The sequence below is a fragment of the Taudactylus pleione genome, unplaced genomic scaffold (assembly GCF_031769625.1).
Source record: "Taudactylus pleione unplaced genomic scaffold, aTauple2 ptg000487l, whole genome shotgun sequence".
In the NCBI taxonomy this organism is placed as follows: Eukaryota; Metazoa; Chordata; class Amphibia; order Anura; family Myobatrachidae; genus Taudactylus; species Taudactylus pleione.
In genome coordinates this window covers 1,965,023-1,984,773 of record NW_028284889.1, presented here as the reverse complement: position 1 = coordinate 1,984,773, position 19,751 = coordinate 1,965,023, and the positions used below count along the sequence as shown (strand labels likewise).

The following is a 19,751-nucleotide window of genomic DNA, read 5'->3' as shown; positions in this document are numbered from 1 at the left end:
CTGTACCTGTCAGGGATGGGGGAGGGGATGGGGGCAGAATCATGAGTGGTTCTTGCCCCACGAATGCTTTTGACAGCCCTGCCAGTGCTTTTGCGTATTTTGGGCCTTCTGCTACATACTGAGTAGCACTGGCCTTTTATAACACCAGCTATGGAAGCTATCTCACCTATAAGATCTAGTTCTAAGACATCTGTCTTTTCTTCTTTTGGCGGTTTGATATGTTGCTTTGACAACTCTCAGTCATTAATCACATAGAGATATGTGTTCCCTCATTATTGCTGCAGTTGTGCCAAACAGCCCCCCATAATAATCTGCTACCGCCGGACTTCTTCCTTCACCTTTTTTGTTTCCCGAAAATGCATCTTAGTCGCAATGTGATGCAATTAGGAGGCACCATGAGACTGTGCTGATGAATGTGATATGCAACACTTGTATATCCGTGTGCGACTGAGTCTCTTAATCTGTATACTATGTACAAAGTGCTACCATGCAGCGGCCGCGGCTGTTTTAATGCCAAATGCCATTTTACTTCGTATACAATATACACGTTTTGCATAACAAATTAATCAGAACATTTTCCTTCTGTATCCTAGTCGCATCACGTTGCAACTAAAGCCGGGTACACACTAGACGATATGTCGTCCGATCCGGCGGATCAAGCGACATATCGGGCACATCGTCTAGTGTGTACCTGCTATGTCGCTAACAATCCGCGCTCCCATGCGTCGTCAGCGTCATCCTCCATCGGCCCTGCATGCAGGTCCAATGAGCGATATTGTTAGCGGGGTCATGTTGCCGATGCAGCATGGCCCCCATTGTCGCTACCGGCATCTGCAACTTTGTATGCACTTGCCGATGCCAGCTCCCCCGCCGGGTCCCGTCGCTGACAAGGTCGGGCACACTAGACATCATCTCGTGTGTACCGGCCTTTAGACGTATTTTTGAAAAAAAAAGATGCCCCCCATAGGTAGAATAGTCGCGCCATGTGGCGTATTAAGGCTAGAGAGGTAGGACACATCTGTCGTTTGTATACCTGACAGTTTATAAAATTAGGATAGTGGTTCAAACCTTGTGATTTTATGTGTAGTTTCTCAAATTTTTAAGACCGCATATAAATTGGCCAGACTGCCAATAAAACTACACTCTAGTACATTTCCACCCAGGGAAAAAAAAAAGGGGGTAGCGCATTTGGGTGCAAAAGAGGACAAGTGTAAAACATCCTCTTGATGTTTGCAAGATTTATAGATACTGTATTAGATAATTTTACAGATGGAGAATTTTAGCAGGAGAGTAAACAAACTGTTAAAATGTTCAAGATTATTATCAGAGCTGTTAGATGAAACTACCACTGTACAGCTTTCACATCTATAATGTAACACAGAATGCGATTACTCTGGAGACTAAATGGTGACGCTAAAGGGAGGTCAGAGGGAAGCCGGTTATTTTGGGTTATAGAGAACTGTGACCTGGCCTTCGCTGTGTAAAGAGGTCAGTGTCATCATGTACTGCATAAATCAGCAGCGTGCATAGCATAACATGTTATGGGCGAATAATAACTTAAAGAAACTAATTATCAGTGTCTATTTATAGCACTAGAATTTTAGTGCAATAGATGCAATGTATTTCTAAACTAGCCAAAATAACATAAAACATCAAGAACACGGTTTCCCCAATATAACGTACTTCTGAACAGCAGGGTAGGACTTCAAAGATGCCGCTGATGAGGTCACACTCGATGCTGACGACAAGTCGTGATTTTCCAGCACTTGGCTTTCCGGGTGGAATTTTCTTCGTAGTGGTTTTGTTGGTGGTTGGTTAAGTAGAATTTCCTTTAATGGAAGGAAACAAATAATAACCTCACAAAGGTGTCATGCATCAACTGGACCACACAGCTTATAAATGAATGCTCATATTACTTCATTTGACAAAATGTTCCTTGGTGTGTGAGAGCGCCAAGACGGACTGCTAAAGTGCATGGATAAATAATAATCTAAATCGCACAGGTGGGTAGTGCTGGGCTATTTTATAGAGAAGAAATCACCAATAATCTTAGTGATAAGACTGCGCAGACATATGCCAATAGTAAGATCTTTGTATTGCAAAATGGATTTGCTGTCTCAGGGGGAGATGTTACAAAGCTTGCAGAGAGATAAAGTACCAACCAAAAATGACAGAATCTGATTGGTTGGTACTTTAACTCTCTATAAGGCTTGATACATCTTCCCACAAATCTGTTAATGGAAACGCTGCTTTTGATATTTCTCTACATTTGGGCATGTGAGTATCTATAGCAGATATACTGGAGGCTTCTGAGCTAGCCTAACACCATAGGCCAGAGGTTCCCAAACGCAGTCCTCAAGGCTCCCCTACAGTTCAGGTTATAGTGATAACCATGGCTAAGCACAGGTGGTTAAATCAAATTGACTGAGGTACTAATTAAGTCACCTGTGCTCAACCATGGATATCAATAAAACATGAACTGTTGGGGAGCTTGAGGACCGTGATTGGGAACCTCTGCCATAGGCTCATGATCATTTGGTCCTCATATACTCTCATAATGAGAATACATTTGAATTACAGTATATATTACATTTAATTGTGAAATTCTTATGCTGCTGTTATATCTTTATGTATCTTTGTGCCATTTTTTTCCATATTAACTGGTACTTGAACCTTCACATGAACAATTGATTTGTGTCTGAATAGGCAAGAGACATAATAAAATTCTCTCTAATTTGGATCATGAATATAAGTGTTTAGTCCGGTTCTATCTTAATAATTATTTTTATATGATGATCAACGTTATGCATGATCCTACTATATATAAATTGTTTTATATGTACCTTTAAATACACTAATGTTATTTTAATTATTTGTTTTCTGACATTTAACATAGGGGTTAATCAGTGCTGCCAAACCACTGCTTTATTTTTGGTTGTTTTCTAATGGAAAATAGAATGTATCCCTTTTGTTTGTAGCTCCTTACCATATTATATATTTTTTTATTGTTTAATTGTAAATAAATAGAAATTTTCATTAGTGCCTAAGGTTTATTAACTGTAGCATCCACCTTCTGCATCTGTACAATGCAAGAGCTCACACAGCACACCGGAGGAGGAGGAAGAGGGAGTGCGGTGTGCTCTCATTCTGCTGCAGACTCTGTATCACGCGGAGGTTGACAGTCAATATGTTGACACCAAATGGTCAACATACAACAGGTCGACAGGTACAAATGGTCAACTGACAAAAGCTCAACAAGTTTTAAAGGTCGACAGGTTCAAATAATCAACACAAAAATGGATGACTTTTTTGTAGTTTAACCATAATCGTAACCCTCCCACTGTTACCTAAACCTCCCCCTAGTGCCTAAACCTAACCGTACCCTCTGGCAGCTTAACCCTCCCCCAAATACCTAACACTAACTCTCATCCTAACTCTAAAAAATTTTGAAAACCCCCCATAAAAAAAATGTGTCGACCATTTGAACCAGTTGCCATTGTGTATCTGTTGACCTATTGTACCTGTCGACCATTTGGTGTCAACCTACTGACTGTTGACCTTTTTATTATTGTCGATCTTCTGTCCAGATACCGCCACGCACAAGAGCTTCTAAAATCACATTCATGCCGAAATCCACAAACCACAAAGGAGTCAGGAAATAAGAGAGGAGTAGCAGAGAGAATTATATGACTCTAAAGCTGGGTACACACTGGAGCGATGTCGGGCCGAATTGCCCTTTCGTAATAACAAATTGACGACATCGCTCAGTGTGTACACTCGATACGTGGGTACCCGCGGTCACTAGCGTCGTCGTCAGGTTTGATATGCTACACATGAAACCTGGTGATTTTGCATGCAACCTAATGTACGTATGTTAAAAATTAAGAAAGGAACAAGTGATCGTTCCAACGTTCATTAATCACTGTAGTGTGTACCGGCAATCATGCGATGTCCAGGGTGTCCCTGGACTTCGGGCACAATTGCTGGATGTCTCAGTGTGTACCCAGCTTTAGGTATATTGTAGAAGGGAGTATTCATGGCTATATGAAAATGTTACAGACAGTATAGTAAGAAATAAGAGTGAACTTTTTTATTTTTTATTTAAAGCATTGATAATACTCTTATATGGACAGTAGGGCAGTTAGAAAAGCAGATGTATTTTCAGTAAATTAACAATTATATTGGGGAGATGGAAAGGGCATATGGGTAGGTCTGGGGGGCATGTGGGTAGGTCTGGAGGGCATGTGGGGTTGTTGGGAAGGGCATATGGGTAGGTCTGGGGGGAGGGGCGTGTGGGGTAGTTTAAGAGTACATGTGGGATCTGTGAGCCTATGAGAGACTATGAGAGTCTGAGTGCATGTATGGGTCTGAGGGCATGTGGTGATATATTGGAGCAAATGAGAGACATGGTGCTTTTTGGGATAATTGATGTAGATTTGTTGAGGACTATTTTTTCATTCTTGACTGTAAGGATAATCTGTAGCCTTTTTGAAGGTTGGAAGAATGCACATGCAGCCCTTGAAGTATAGCTGGATTCCCATCATTGCTGTAAGACAAAACCTACAGAGAAAATGGTGGATTGTATAATCACACTTTGCTCATTATGCAACTACTGAGTGACCTCTGTTTTTATTATTTTCTGAAAAGCAGGTTTTAAAAATGCATCTTTTTTTACTAGCTGGCTAATAAGGTCAAGGAGATTCTACTATGCTCGGGGAAAGCCATTTACATACTGCCAGTGTATAATATGAATAGGTGCCCACTGGTTAATGGATTTTCATAAACTACAATATACTTACAATAAATTGAGTATTCAGTGGTTTCTGTAATAACTGAATGTAAAAAAGCACAATATTGTGGGCAGTCACTTACAGATGTGTCTACATACATCTAGCCTCCTTGCGTGTTAAACTGCCCTTTTAGTCGCACCATGCTGTGGTGAAACTAGTAGTGCTGTTGATCTTTTTGTGTAACTTGTTCCCTTACAAACCTGATGAACCCTTTGCCCCATCCCAAGCCTATAAAAAGTGCACAAAACAAAATCTTACACATAAGAAACCTTGGCATCTCCTCTCTGATTTGAAAAGTATTGGATATTTGATAGTTGGAAGATGTCCCATGTTCATAGGAGTATATATCCCATGTTCATAGGAGTATATATCAACCAGAAGTTGTTCCATATGAGGAATCCTGGATATACAGTCTACTACAATTATAACTCTTTTTCCCTTAAAATGAGTCTTATTCGCAAAGCAATGCAAGTAGGACGTACAGCTTATGCTGATTAAAATGTGGAATGCCTATATTCTGTGTGCGACTGCGGCTGTATCTGTATGCGAAATACTACATTACAGTGTCAGCGGCTGTGACACTGCTTCTGCTGATTAAAATGATATGCAGCATGCCTGTATTCTGTGTGCGACTGCATCTGCATTTGAAATGCTACATTACAGTGTCACCCCGCTGACACTGTAACATAGCATTTCGCATACAGATACACCCGCAGTCGCACACAGAATACAGGCATGTTGCATATCATTTTAATCAGCAGAAGCAGCTTGTGTGTCCTATTCACATCACTTTGCGAATAAGTCGCATTTAAAGGGAAAAAGAGTTATAATTGTAGTAGACTGTGTATCCAGGATTCCTCATCTGGAACAACTTCTAGTTGAGATATACTCCTATGAACATGGGACAGCTTCCAATTATCAAATATCCAACACTTTTCAAATCAGAGAGGTAGATACCAAGGTTTCTTATGCTTCATATTTTATTTTGTGCACTTTTTATAGGCTTGGGATGGGGCAAAGGGTGGTTCATCGGGTTAGGATATTTTTATTTAATGTTCATTCAGTCTTATTTCACCACAGGGACATTTTATGAGATAGATACACCATTTGTAGCATATGTGTCACACCCTCCAATTAGAAAGGCAACCAAATGTTTTGAATAGAAGGGATGTAGTCAGGAAGCCGGCGGTCGAAATGCCTCCCTCCGGCTTCCCGACAGTGAAAGCCCGGCATGGGACTAATGATAGGTGTCTAAATACCAAAGCCTATCATTTGCCCCACGCCGAAATCCCAACGCCCGGCATACCGAACATAGGTAAGCCGGGCGTCAGGAGCTCATAGCCACGGGGGGGGGGGGGGATTCTTAGGTTTAGGGACTCCCGAGGGGACTTCGGGTCAGGCTAGGGGAAGGGGGGGTTAAGGTCAGGCACCACCCGGGGGAGGTTAGGGTTAGGCACCCCCCCCCTGTAGGTGTTAGGTTTAAGGAACGGAGACGGGGGGGTTAGGTTTAGGCACCCCTGGGGGGGAGGTTTGGGTTAGGCACTAGGTGGGGAGGTTAGGGATAGCCCTCCCCGAAAGGAGGGTTGGGGGGGGGAGAGGGGAGGGTTAGGGTACTTACTCACCTCAGTCAGGATCTTCATCTGCCGGCCTTCTGGTGTTGGGATTTCATCCGTCAGGCTTAGGTCTGGCGGTAATACATACCGATTCCGAATAGATATCTGTAGTTAAAGTGCCTTCATTGAGAATTACAGATACATCAGTATAATGTATGTGCGTGACTCAAATCATGCCTAAGTGAGATACATATATCTATGTATATATCTATGTCATAATTGTCAAGGAGAAATTGTTATTTCTGTATTAGCGGTGAATTACATCAGTGGCAAAGGCAGATGGGGTTCTAAATTCTTGATTTCTTCACAAAAAACTAAACATAAATGTCATAAATGTCAAAATGTCTGTCTTACAAATAATTGAAGAGATGTATGCTTTTCAATGTTAAAAATAAGAATGAAAAATACACAGTGGTTAAGAAAATAAAGTCTATAATAGCGGTAACATAATCTATGTATGTGCACAGATTATACTACAGATGCAATGCTGGTATATAAATATTTGGGGGATTATTTAGCGTTGAATGCATTTTTGCCCCGACTGTACGCAGGAAAATATATGCAGATATGTTAAGTCTGACACTTCTCCATATGCATTCAGCTCATCAGTGTACATCAGGAGCAACATTTGTCAGGGCCGGATTGCTAATGGGGCGGGTGGAGCTGCAGCTCCAGGCCCACCCATGATAATAGGCCCACAGGATCTGCTGGCAGTTTTGACAGGAATTTTTATTTCCCTTCCACAGACTGCGACTGCCAGCTGCTGTGTGGTGGCCCCACCCATTGAGACTCCGCTATGCCGCTATCGCTCTCCCCATCTTACCCAGTCTTCCCACTTGGGAGAACTCACTCTATTCTATAAGTATAGTAAGTCCGGAGCACAGGCGTAGCTACAATGGTATGGGTGCAGTTGCTACTGCTTACTGGGTCCACACTGCCTCTGCACCCTGTCATGCCGTCAAACAGAAAACAACTGCCTGGGTCTTTTGGGGAGGAACTGTGTGACGGCCGCCTCCCTGTGTTCTCTTCCCACTGCTCTGTGCCAGTTTATCAGCAGCAGGGCCCGCACACAAAATGACAGACTGGGCACTTACTGCATTTTATGCTGGCGGCAGAAGAGGTGGCGCAAAGCGTAATTACAGTTATTTCAAACTTTGCTGGTTGCTGATTTTCATTACCTGGGCCTGCCATCCTGACTGTGGTTCTATATCGTTCAGCACATATCTTCCGGTTCCATGTGTGGAGATCATTCTCGTTGTGTGTTCCAGTACCTCCTGTCCAGTGTGTATCTTTACAGCCTCAGCAGTACTGAGGCGTCTGAGTGGACTTTTAGTTACCAGCCTCACAGCAGTCTCAGCCGCAGTGCTGCGTCTGAGTGGACTTTTAGTTACCAGCCTCACAGCAGTCTCAGCCGCAGTGCTGCGTCTGAGTGGACTTTTAGTTACCAGCCTCACAGCAGTCTCAGCCGCACTGCTGCGTCTGAGTGGACTTTTGTTACTTCATCCCGGCTGTTTCAGCCACATCACGGCCGTTAGGCCACAGCTCAGCAAAAGACTTTCACAACCGCCTCGGCCACAAGGCCGCACCTCAGCCAAGTACACATCTGCCCCCAAGCCTGCAACTTGGCCACAAGGCCGCACCTCAGCCAAGTACACATCAGCCCCCAAGCCTGCAACTTGGCCACAAGGCCGCATCCTGGCCAAGTATACATCAGCCCTCAAGGATGCAACTTGGCCACAAGGCCGCATCCTGGCCAAGTATACATCAGCCCTCAAGGCTGCAACTTGGCCACAAGGTCGTATCCCAGCCAAGTACATACCAGCCCTCAAGGCTGCAACCTGGCCACAAGGCTGCACCTCAGCCAAGTACACATCAGCCCTCAAGGCTGCAACTCGGACACAAGGCCACACCTCAGCCAAGTACACAAAAGCCCTCAAGGCTGCAACATCGCCACAACGCCGCATCCCAACCAAGTACACATCAGCCCTCAAGGCTGCAACTCTGCCTCAAGGCTGCATCCTAGCCAGGTACATATCAGCCCTCAAGGCTGAAACTCGGCCTCAAGGCCGCATCCCAGCCAAGTACTTATTAGCTCTCAAGGCTGCAGCTTGGCCACAAGGCCACACCTCAAGTATATATCAACCTCAAGGCTATTATTATAATTTCCTCACATCTCAAACTTTGTACACATCAGCATTCTACCTTGTTATTTTCTGACCATTCTGACTACTGCACGCCTTTAGGCTACTTTCTTACCCAGTCTTCTTCAAGCTCCTTAGTGCTCCTCTTTTCTGATTACTTAAACCATTCATGCACTGTGAATCTACCCAGGGATTCATAACATTTATGTCTCATTGAAATGAGAAATGGAGCCCATAGTCAGAGAGAGACTGAGCACACATTATATATATATATATATATATATATATATATAAACTAATGGGGTTATTCAGTTTCAAACAGGTCTGGCTTTATGCTTGCATAAATAATGATAGGCAGCAGTAAGCACACCTCCATACCACTGCGGTGGAACACTGCTGAGAGATGTGTCTCTATAACAGCTATGCGGGGAAGGGGTCTTTTAAAATTTTGCCATGGGGCCCACAAAGTTCTAGTTATGTCCCTTGCCCGGGGGATTATACAGATGTCTCCGCAGGGCAGTGAAGGGCTTCACAAGCTCTCCATGCGCAACATAAGGTCTCAGCGCCCCCTCAGCACCTAAGGGACAGAGTAGCTGTTACAGGAGCGTGCATTAATTAGCCACTGGCATACGCAGCTTCAGCTTTCAATGCGTGCGATGAGGTTAGCAAATGCTGAGTGAGGTCAGACCTATTGTGCGTGAGGCTGCGATGGTACTCGATGTTACTGATGGTTTTGCAGACTTGCAATGAATTACGGATGTGAGTGTCCGTCCTTATGTTAGGCTGCGACAGCATTGCGATTGCAAACATTAGCATATTTTCGCAGTGGGTCTGCGTGCGTAATGGCAGGTGCGATCACAATAGCGATCCCGTAATTAATCAGACCCACTGTTTGAACTTTCCTGCCCCTGTCCACACAAGCCAATGAATACACACAAATGTATACAGTATATTGATCTATGTGTATGCATTTTTAGTGAGCATGCACGGTACAGAAATGCATATATTGCATGAAACAAATTGATGTACGTGCGACTCCTTTATTTTAGGGGTGAGCGGGTTCGGATTTCTGAAATCCGAACCCCCCCGATCCGAGGCAGATCCGAGTCAGGCTCGACTTTTCCCGCCTGACTCGGATCTGAAATCGAGGCAAAACGTCATCATCCCGCCTACCGAGTCTCGCGGGTTTTGGATCCTATATAAAGGTACCCGCGTCGGCGCCATTTTCTCACTCGGCTGTGGACAGTGAAGAGGGAGGGTGGGAGTTAGGGCTGGCTGGGCTGTGTAGTGTAGTGTAGTGTAGTGCAGAGTAGTGTTGTGCTGTGCTGCTGTTGTCCACTACTTCAAAGTCCATAGGGGCTGGCTGTGTTGTGCTGTGCTGCTGTTGTTAATAGGGGCTGTGTCCACTACTTCAAAGTCCATAGGGGCTGGCTGGACTGTGTTGTGCAGTCAGTTCTCCATAGGGGCTGTGTCCACTCCAAAGTCCTGTGCAGTGTCCCAGTCCTAAAGGGGTGCTGTAGTGTTGTCCAGGGGGTGCTCTGTCCATCAGGGGTGCTCCCCCCAAGTGCTAAAAAAATTATATTTTTTGTGTGTTTGTGAATTGTGTGCACAGTAGCCGCACGTGCATCAACAAAGTAGTGCCAAGCGTGCGCCTGTGTCATAAGTAAAGGGCCGGCTGGCTTGACCGTTAAAGGGTGCTGTAACCCCCAAAGTACACTCCAGTCCAAACCAAAAAAAAAATTATTTTCTGTGTTTGTGAATTGTGTGCGCAGTAGCCGCACGTGCATCAACAAAGTAGTGCCAAGCGTGCGCCGGTATCATAAGTAAAGGGCCGGCTGGCTTGACCGTTAAAGGGTGCTGTAACCCCCAAAGTACACTCCAGTCCAAACCAAAAAAAAAATTATTTTCTGTGTTTGTGAATTGTGTGCGCAGTAGCCGCACGTGCATCAACAAAGTAGTGCCAAGTGTGCGCCTGTGTCATAAGTAAAGGGCCGGCTGGCTTGACCGTTAAAGGGTGCTGTAACCCCCAAAGTACACTCCAGTCCAAACCAAAAAAAAAATTATTTTCTGTGTTTGTGAATTGTGTGCGCAGTAGCCGCACGTGCATCAACAAAGGAGCAGCGCCAAGCGTGCGCCTGTGTCCCATAAGTAAAGAGCCGGCTGGCTCATTTCTTAAAGGCTGGTGTAACCCACAAAGTGCACTACTCTCCAGCAAAAATAAAAAAATATTTTCTGTGTTTAGCCGCACGTATATATCAAATCGATATAACATAAATGGAGGACCAAACTTTCTCCGATAAAAATAAAATAGAGAAAGATCAAGAACCACTTCCTCCTAGTGCTGAAGCTGCTGCCACTAGTCATGACATAGACGATAACATGCCATCAACGTCGTCTGCCAAGGCCGATGCCCAATGTCATAATAGAGGGCACATACAATCCCAAATGACAAAGGTCAGGAAAATGACCTTGAAAAAAACATTTAAATCAGCTGAAGAGAAACGTAAACTTGCCAATATGCCATTTACGACACGGAGTGGCAAGGAACGGCTAAGGTCGATCCCTAGTATGTTCATGACTAGTGGTTCAGCTTCACATGACGATGGAAGCCCTCCTTCCACTAAAAAAATCAAAAGAGTTAAGCTGGCAAAAGCACAGCGAAGAACTGTGCTTTCTAAGAAGATATCACAAATCCCCAAGGAGAGTCCAAGTGTGGTGGTGGTTGCGATGCCTGACCTTCCCAGCACTGGACGGGAAGAGGTGGCTCTTTCCACCATTTGCACGCCCCCTGCAAGTGCTGAAAGGAGCACCCACAGTCCACTTGCTGATATGCAAATTGAAGATGTCACTGTTGAAGTACAACAGGATGAGGATACTGGTGTAGCTGGCGCTGAGGAGGAAGTTGGCGAGGAGGATTCTGATGGTGATGTGGTTTGTTTAAATCAGGCTCCGGGGGAGACAGTTGTTGTCCGTGGGATGAAAAAGCCCATCACGGTCATGCCTGGGCAGAAGACCAAACATTCCACCTCTTTGGTCTGGCAATATTTCTATCCAAAGCCGGACAACAACTGTCTTGCCATATGTACCTTATGTAAAGGTGGAATAAGTAGGGGTAGGGACGTTAACCACCTAGGAACATCCTCCCTTATACGGCACCTGCAGCGTGTTCATAATAAGTTACTGTCAAGTTCAGAAACTTTGGCTAAGACCGTAAGCAGTCCAGGGACACCTAAATCCCGTTGTCCTGTTGTATCCAAGTGCCTGCAAACCACACCGTCAACTCCCTCCTCGTCAATTTCCTCCTTAGTCAGGATCGGAAGTAGTCCTGCAGGCCATGTCACTGGCATGACTGACTCTCCTATCCCAGATTCCTCCGGAGGATCCTGCATTGCTACGCCTCCTGCTGCCGCTGCTGCTGTTGCTACTGCTGGGAGTCGTTCATCATCCCAGAGAGGAAGTAGGAACACCACTACTTTTACTAAACAATTGACCCTCCAACAGTCCTTAGCGAGGAGGATGAAGTACGACAGCAGTCATCCTGAAGCAAAACGTATAACTGAGGCCTTGACTGCTATGTTGGTGTTAGACGTGCGTCCGGTATCCGCCATTAGTGCAGTGGGATTTAGACAATTGATGGAGGTAGTGTGTCCCCGGTTCCAAATCTCGTCTAGATTCCACTTCACTAGGCAGGCGATACTGAGACTGTACAGAAACGTCAGAAAAAGTGTCCTCAGTGTCCTGAAAAATGCCGTTGTACCCAATGTCCACTTAACCACGGACATGTGGACAAGTGGAACAGGGCAGACTAAGGACTATATGACTGTGACAGCCCACTGGGTAGATGTATCACCTTACGCAGCAACAGCAGCAGCGTCACCAGTCGCAGCATCTCAGAAACGCCAGCTCGTTCCAAGGCAGGCTACGCTGTGTATCACCGGTTTCAGTAAGAGGCACACCGCCGACAACCTCTTAGAGAAACTGAGGGAAATCATCACCCAGTGGCTTACCCCACTTAGACTCTCCTGGGGATTTGTGATATCTGACAACGCCACCAATATTGTGCGGGCATTACATCTGGGCAAATTCCAGCACGTCCCATGTTTTGCTCACACAATAAACTTGGTGGTGCAGAATTTTCTGAAAAGCGATAGGGGCGTGCAGGAGACGCTTTGGGTGGCCCGAAAAATTTCTGGCCACTTTCGCCATTCAGCGACTGCGTGCCGAAGACTGGAGCGCCAGCAAACACTCTTGAACCTGCCCCGCCATCACCTGAAGCAAGAGGTTGTGACGCGGTGGAACTCAACCCTCTATATGCTTCAGAGGATGGAGGAGCAGCAAAAGGCCATTCAAGCCTATACATCCACCTATGACATAGGCAAAGGAGGGGGTATGCACCTGACTCAAGCGCAGTGGAGAATGATTTCCGTGTTGTGCAAGGTTCTCCAGCCCTTCGAACTTGCCACACGTGAAGTCAGTTCAGACACTGCCAGCTTGAGTCAGGTCATTCCCCTCATCAGGCTTTTGCAGAAGCAGCTGGAGAAAGTGAAGGAGGAGCTAAGACGGAGCGATTCCGCTCGGCATGTGGGACTTGTGGATGAAGCCCTTCATTCGCTTTGCCAGGATTCCAGGGTGGTCAATCTGTTGAAATCAGACCACTACATTTTGGCCACCGTGCTCGATCCTAGGTTTAAAGCCTATGTGGTGTCTCTCTTTCCGGCCGACACAAGCCTGCAGAGGTGCAAAGACCTGCTGGTAAAAACACTGTCAGCTGAAGCGGAACGTGACACGTCAACAGCTCCTTCTTCATTTTCTCCCGCAACTGGGGCTGCCAGGAAAAAACTTAGGTATCCTAAGCAACCCGCTGGCGGTGATGCAGGGCAGGCAGGACCAAGTTTGGACATCTGGTCCGGACTGAAGGACCTGGCAACAATTTCTGACATGTCTACTGTCACTGCATATGATACTGTCACCATTGATAGAATGGTGGAGGATTACATCGGTGACAGCATCCAAGTAGGCATGTCAGACAGTCCATACCTGTACTGGCAGGAAAAAGAGGCAATTTGGAGGCCCCTGTACAAACTGGCTCTATTTTACCTGAGTTGCCCCCCCTCCAGTGTGTACTCCGAAAGAGTGTTTAGTGCAGCAGGGAACCTTGTCAGCGAAAGGCGTAGGAGGTTGCTTCCACAGAATGTGGAGAAGATGATGTTCATCAAAATGAATTATCAGCTCTTCCAGGGAGACCAGCCTCCAGAACGTACAGAGGGACCTGTGGTGGTGGATTCAAGTGGGGACGAGTTAATACTTTGTGAGGATGAGGATGTACACACTGAAGAGGGTGAGGAATCGGTGGATGAGGAGGATGAGGATGACAGATTAATTGCCAGCTTGTTTTGTGGAGGCCCAAACGAACCAATCATTTCAGCCACAGTTGTGTGGCAGACCCTGGCGCTGAAATGATTGGTTTGTTAAAGTGTGCATGTCCTGTTTATACAACATAAGGGTGGGTGGGAGGGCCCGAGGACAATTCCATCTTGCACCTCTTTTTTTTCTTTGCATTATGTACAGTTTGGGGCCTAGTTTTTCAAACTGCCATCCTGTCTGCCACTGCAGTATCACGCCTAGATGGGTCACATGTTTGTGCCGCCCACTCGTGTCGCTTAGCATAGTCATCCAGCTACCTCGGTGCAACCTTTTGGACATAAAATCACTATTGTGAGGTGTGAGGTGTTCAGAATAGACTGGAAATGAGTGGAAATTAAGGTTATTGAGGTTAATAATAGCATAGGAGCAGAAAAACCTAAAAATTCTGTGATTTTAGCTGTTTTTATGCTTTTTTTCAAAAAAATACAGATCCAAAACACAAAACCCAGAACCCAAAACACGGAAGGGTGGTTTTGGCAAAACCAATCCAGATCCAAAACACGAAGAAAGATCCAGATCCAAAACCAAAACACGAAAAGTGGCCGGTGCACACCCCTACTTTATTTATAAATGAATAGCTCTGGTATATTTTAATAACAAATCAGTAATAGATCAAATGCACAACTGGAGCCATGATTGGGCAACTGGGACCCACACAAAGTTCACACCAGTGTATCAAGATATATTTGCTGATCAGAAATTAATAAAGCAACCTGCCTTTTATCTGCTTATAGCATTGTATGTAATAGTTTCTTGAACTGCAGCCAATGCTAAGGTACACTGCTAATAAACATGTAAAAACCACAGCACCGGGTTGCTACATGATATATGAATTATCTTTCATTTATAAGGAGCCGCTGCATCAGCTTGGGGCAGGGTGGTAGTGTGGACGGCACCAGTACATAGCACAAACACACAGCCGGGAGGACGCCGGACGGAGGAGCAGACGACAGAGCGTGGATTAAGGTAAGTGGTAGCTGTTGTTTTTTCTGGGGGGGGGATACTAGGGGCACTGCAGGGGGTAGTACAAGGGTCACTGCTGGAGGGGTACTGCTACTACTAGGGGCACTGCAGGGGGTACTACAAGGGTCACTGCTGGGGGGTAACCACTACTAGGGGCACTGCAGGGGGTACTACAAGGGGCACTGTTGGGGGGGTACTACTACTACTAGGGGCACTGCTGGGGGGACTACTACTGGGGGCACTGCACACTGGTGGGACCACTACTAGGGGACACAGCATAGAGGGGGATTACAACTAGGGGTACTCCTAGGGGGACTACTGTTGAGGGGGGACTGCTACTGGGGGCACTGCTGGGGCAGACTGCTACTGGGGGCACGGCTGGGCTGGGCTTGACTCTGTGTGGCTTGAAGGGGCCCCCCGCAACTTAGTTGCCCTGGAGCCCCCACAAGCCGATATCCGGCCCTGCCTACACAACTGATGCTGGTTGAAATAGTCCTCAAGACAAAGTAACCACCAGGAGAGGATACACTAGGCCAAAGTATATATAGGATGTTGCGCAGTTGTTTGTTGCTGGTGGCTGTCCACACGTGGCACAGCTTAACCAGTTCTATTAAACCAAATAGAACAACAAGTAGCATAAGGCACAGGGATATGACAGGTATAATTGTAACATATAAAAGCAGCCTGGAGCTTTAGGGTATCGCTGGGCATTGAAGTACACCGGATGTCTGAGCAGTAAATGCACCGGTGGAGTTTAGCAATATGCCCTCACACTACATCGGTGGTGGTATAGTGTATTTGCGGTGTTTGTATAGGCTCTTCAAGGCTAGAATATCTTGGAGTCAAGTCTAGTTGGCATGAATAGCAGGGAGAAAGATTCATGGAGACACCACGCATGCACAGCAGCACATGTCAGAGGTTCCAGCAGGTCCTAGAGACCGCCCCACCTGCTCAGCTCACCTCTCCAGAGATGGAGGCAGCTCTAGAGCATGCCACATCCAACAGACTCCAGATTCCAAATAGTGCAAGTGGTTATACAAAATAGTGGGTGAGGTTATGTTAAATTATAGTTGTGACTTAATTAAGGGTAAGACCAATATAATGTACATGTATCAAAGGGATACTTTCAATATCCCGGCAGATGGGATTCCGGTCAGAATGCCGACACTGGAATCCCGACACCTGTTAGAATCCCGGCGCCGGCATCCCGACCGCCAGAATCCCAAAGGTAAGTAGCAGGGTTACGGGAGGGCTACAGTTAGGCACAAGATGGAGGGTTAGGTATAGGGTGCAGGGAGAAGGTTAGGTTTAGGGTGCAGGGAGGGGGAGGTTAGGTCTAGGCACTAGGGGTGGAGGTTATGTTTAGGCACGGGGAAGGGAGGGTTTAGGGTAGGGAGAGGGGGAGGGTTAGGCACTAGGAGCAGGGTTAGGTATAGGGTACGGGGAGGTTAGGTTTAGGCACTGGGAAGGGAGGGTTAGGGTAAGGAGAGGGGGAGGGTTAGGTTACCGGCCGACAGGTGTCAGTATCTTAACCCTGTCAGGATCCCGGCGTCTGGATTTTGAACGCCGGGATCCCGTACCCAACCCGTATCAAATGTTAATAACATAAATAACATTAATTGTCAAATAGCGACTGCGCTTATACTGTTGTTATTCGAGCACAGAACATGAGAAGTGGTACTAAGAATCAGGGCTGTTATCTTTCTGTTGTGTTTCACCCTGGCTAAGCACTGGTAATTGAAAGAGTATTGTGGCTTTGCCCTATACCGATTATACTACTGGTCTGCTAATACTATGGGCCGTATTCAATTAGAGGCGAAAAGCCCGAATTCTTGAAAAAGTATCGCGGATGACTTCGTTTCACCAGGCGGAAACTTTACACCGTATTCAATTGCAAAGTTTTTTTGCTTACACGGAAAGTCGATGCAATGTAATAGGCGAAAAAGTTTGCCTATGAATAGCAGGCGGAAAAAAGTGCAGAATTGCGGTTTTGGGGTGCAAAGGTGCGGAAACCACTCTACACCCTTGGCACAGCCCCCCAAAGGGTAACTGTGTAAAAAAAAAAACTAAAAAAAAGAGGAACACCTCAAAAAAATTACTTTGAAAATGGGGGCAAAAAAGTACAAAGTGGGGTTACACACATGAAAAGTAGCAAAATAGACTTTTGTGGGGTCTGCAAGTATGGGGTAGGTGTTTTTTGATTGCAGGTGCCTGCTGTAGATGTGTTTTTGGCAACACTTAAAACTTCACGTTAGCGAATTTAAACCATGCTTGCACCCATTTTCAAGTACCCCAAATTGACAGGACTAATTATTTTTTCCAAAACAACAGCTCAATGCTATTCTTCACCACTTGTGCAAAGACACTAAATAGAGACAATTGAAAGCACTTAAGTAGCCCAAATAGCTTCAGGCAGTGGTTTAACTTCATCCCAGGTGCCTGGAGGCAAGATAAATGTTGGTGCCCCCCCAAATTAAAATGTACCACCCCCCCAGCACCTATGCCAGCCCCAGCTTCCTCCGCCCCCTTATGTAGTTCCTTTTATACAATGCCCCCAGTAATGGTCCCCCTATGCAGTGCCCTCAGTAGTGGTCCCCCTATGCAGTGCCCGCCTATGTAGTGCTCCCCCAGTAATGGTCCCCCTATGCAGTGCCTCCAGTAGTGGTCCCCCTATGCAGTGCCCCCAGTAGTAATGCTGCTGTGGTGCCCCCATATGATGCCTCCAGTAGTAAGGCCCCTGTAATGCCCCCAGTAGTAAGGCCCCTGTAGTGCCCCCAGTAGTAAGCCCCCTGTAGTGTGCCCCCATCAGTGTCTCCAGTAGTAAGCCCCCTGTAATGCCCCCAGTAGTAGGCCCCCTGTAGTGCCCCCAGTAGTAAGCCCCCTGTAATGCCCCCAGTAGTAGGCCCCCTGTAGTAAGCCCCCTGTACTGCACCCAGTAGTAAGCCCCCTGCAATAAGTTCCAGTAGTAAGCTCCCTGTAATTCCCCCAGTAGTAATCCCCCTGTAATAAGCCCCCTATAGTGAGCCCCTTGTAATGCCCCCAGTAGTAAGCCCCCTGTAATACCCCCAGTAGCAAGCCCCTTGTAATGCCCCCAGTAGTAAGCCCCCTGTAATGCCCCCAGTAGCAAGCCCTCTGTAATGCCCCCAATAGTAAGCCCCCTGCAATGCCCCCAGTAGCAAGCCCCCTGTAGTGCCAACCGCGCGCACGCACACATACAAAAAAAAAAATACTTACCTTAAACCCCGCTCCAGTGCCTGCTGCCGTCCGTCACAGTCACCCCCGCTCCTCGGTACTACAGGAGTGACGTCATGACATCACTCCCATAGTAGTGCACTGCGGGACCCGGAAGCCGGAGCTCAGGAGTGAGCTCCGTCCTCCGGCTACCGCCGGGGGGAGAGAGTGTGCCGGGCACCCGCTGGTAACACACTCAGTGTTGCATATCAAACTAATCAGTGCAGACTCCTGGTGCATCTTAGTCGCAGGGGCGTATCTATCCATTGGCCAGGATGGCACTTGCCAGGGGCGCCGGCTGAGAGGGGGGCGCCGTCTGGCAGTGCCACACATGGCCAAGGGATAGATTAGTGCCTGGTGACCAGGCCTGAGCTACCTTCATAGGTGTTCTCTCCTCCTCCCCCTCTGTGCCATGCTGTCATTGGCTGGTGGCTGGGGTGGTGATGGTGATCATGCAGTTGCGGTGGTAGCGGCTGGGACATTTCCTACTGCTGATCTCCATAGTTACGCCCTCCTACAGGTGACACGCTGTGATCACCACGCGCTCCATATCACGCCGCACACTCGCAGCATGGCTCCCTGGCTGCTGCACAGCAGGCTGCGAACTCCGCGGGGCTCCTCATCACGTTGGGCACCCACAGTATGGCTCCCCGGCTGCTGCACAGCAGTCTACGATCTCTGCGGGGCTGCTCATCACGCCGGCCACCCGCAACATGGCTCCCCGGCTGCTGCGCGGCTCGACTCACCAGGTGCAAGGATGCTTCCCCCGGACCCTGGGTCAAACATCGGTGCTGAGCAACTGGCCTTGCATGGCCGAAAGGTATAACCCGAGGGGGGAGACTCAGTTGCTGCAGAACCTCTTCCAGCGAGTGGGGCTCAGCTGCTGCAGAACCTCTACGCAGTGGGGGAACACATCAATTGCTTTCATAATAAAGAAGGCTTATTTATAACAGTTGTGACTGGCATTGAATGGATGTTGTTTCCTACTGTCTATCCTTTGTGTTTTCCTGTGTCTGTCCCCTCAGTCTCTCTCCTGCCATACAGTCTCTCTCTCCTGCCCCTCAGCATCTTACTTTCCTGCCCCTCAGCGTCTTACTCTCCTGCCCCTCAGTGTCTTACTCTCCTGCCTTCCAGTCTCTTTCTCTCCTGCCCTTCACTCTCTCTCCTGCCCCTCAGTCTCTCTCCTGCCCCTCAGGCTCTCTCTCTCTCCTGCCCCTCACTCTCTCTCTCCTGCCCCTCAGTGTCTTACTCTCCTGCCCCTCAGCGTCTTACTCTCCTGCCCCTCAGTATCTTACTCTCCTGCCCTTCAACGTCTTACTCTCCTGCCCCTCAGTCTCTCTCTTCTGCCCCTCTGTGTCTCTCTCTCCTGCCCCTCAGTGTCTCACTCTCCTGCCCCTCAGTGTCTCACTCTCCTGCCCCTCAGTGTCTCACTCTCCTGCCCCTCAGTGTCTCACTCTCCTGCCCCTCAGTGTCTAACTCTCCTGCCCCTCAGTGTCTAACTCTCCTGCCCCTCAGTGTCTAACTCTCCTGCCCCTTAGTCTATCTCTCTCCTGCCCCTCAGGGGGATGGCTACGGAGACGGAATGTAAT

General features: G+C 47.2%; 1 protein-coding gene across 1 annotated transcript in view; it reads right to left on the bottom strand.

Moving 5' to 3' along the window:
* The window catches only part of REPS2 (RALBP1 associated Eps domain containing 2), a 222,393-nt gene that overhangs the window by 16,875 nt on the left and 185,767 nt on the right, over positions 1–19,751 (bottom strand). Inside the window, exon 18 of the mRNA XM_088449558.1 lies at positions 1,684–1,829. Coding sequence (XP_088305684.1) covers positions 1,684–1,829 — 146 coding nt within the window. The remainder of the gene's footprint in view (positions 1–1,683; positions 1,830–19,751) is intronic.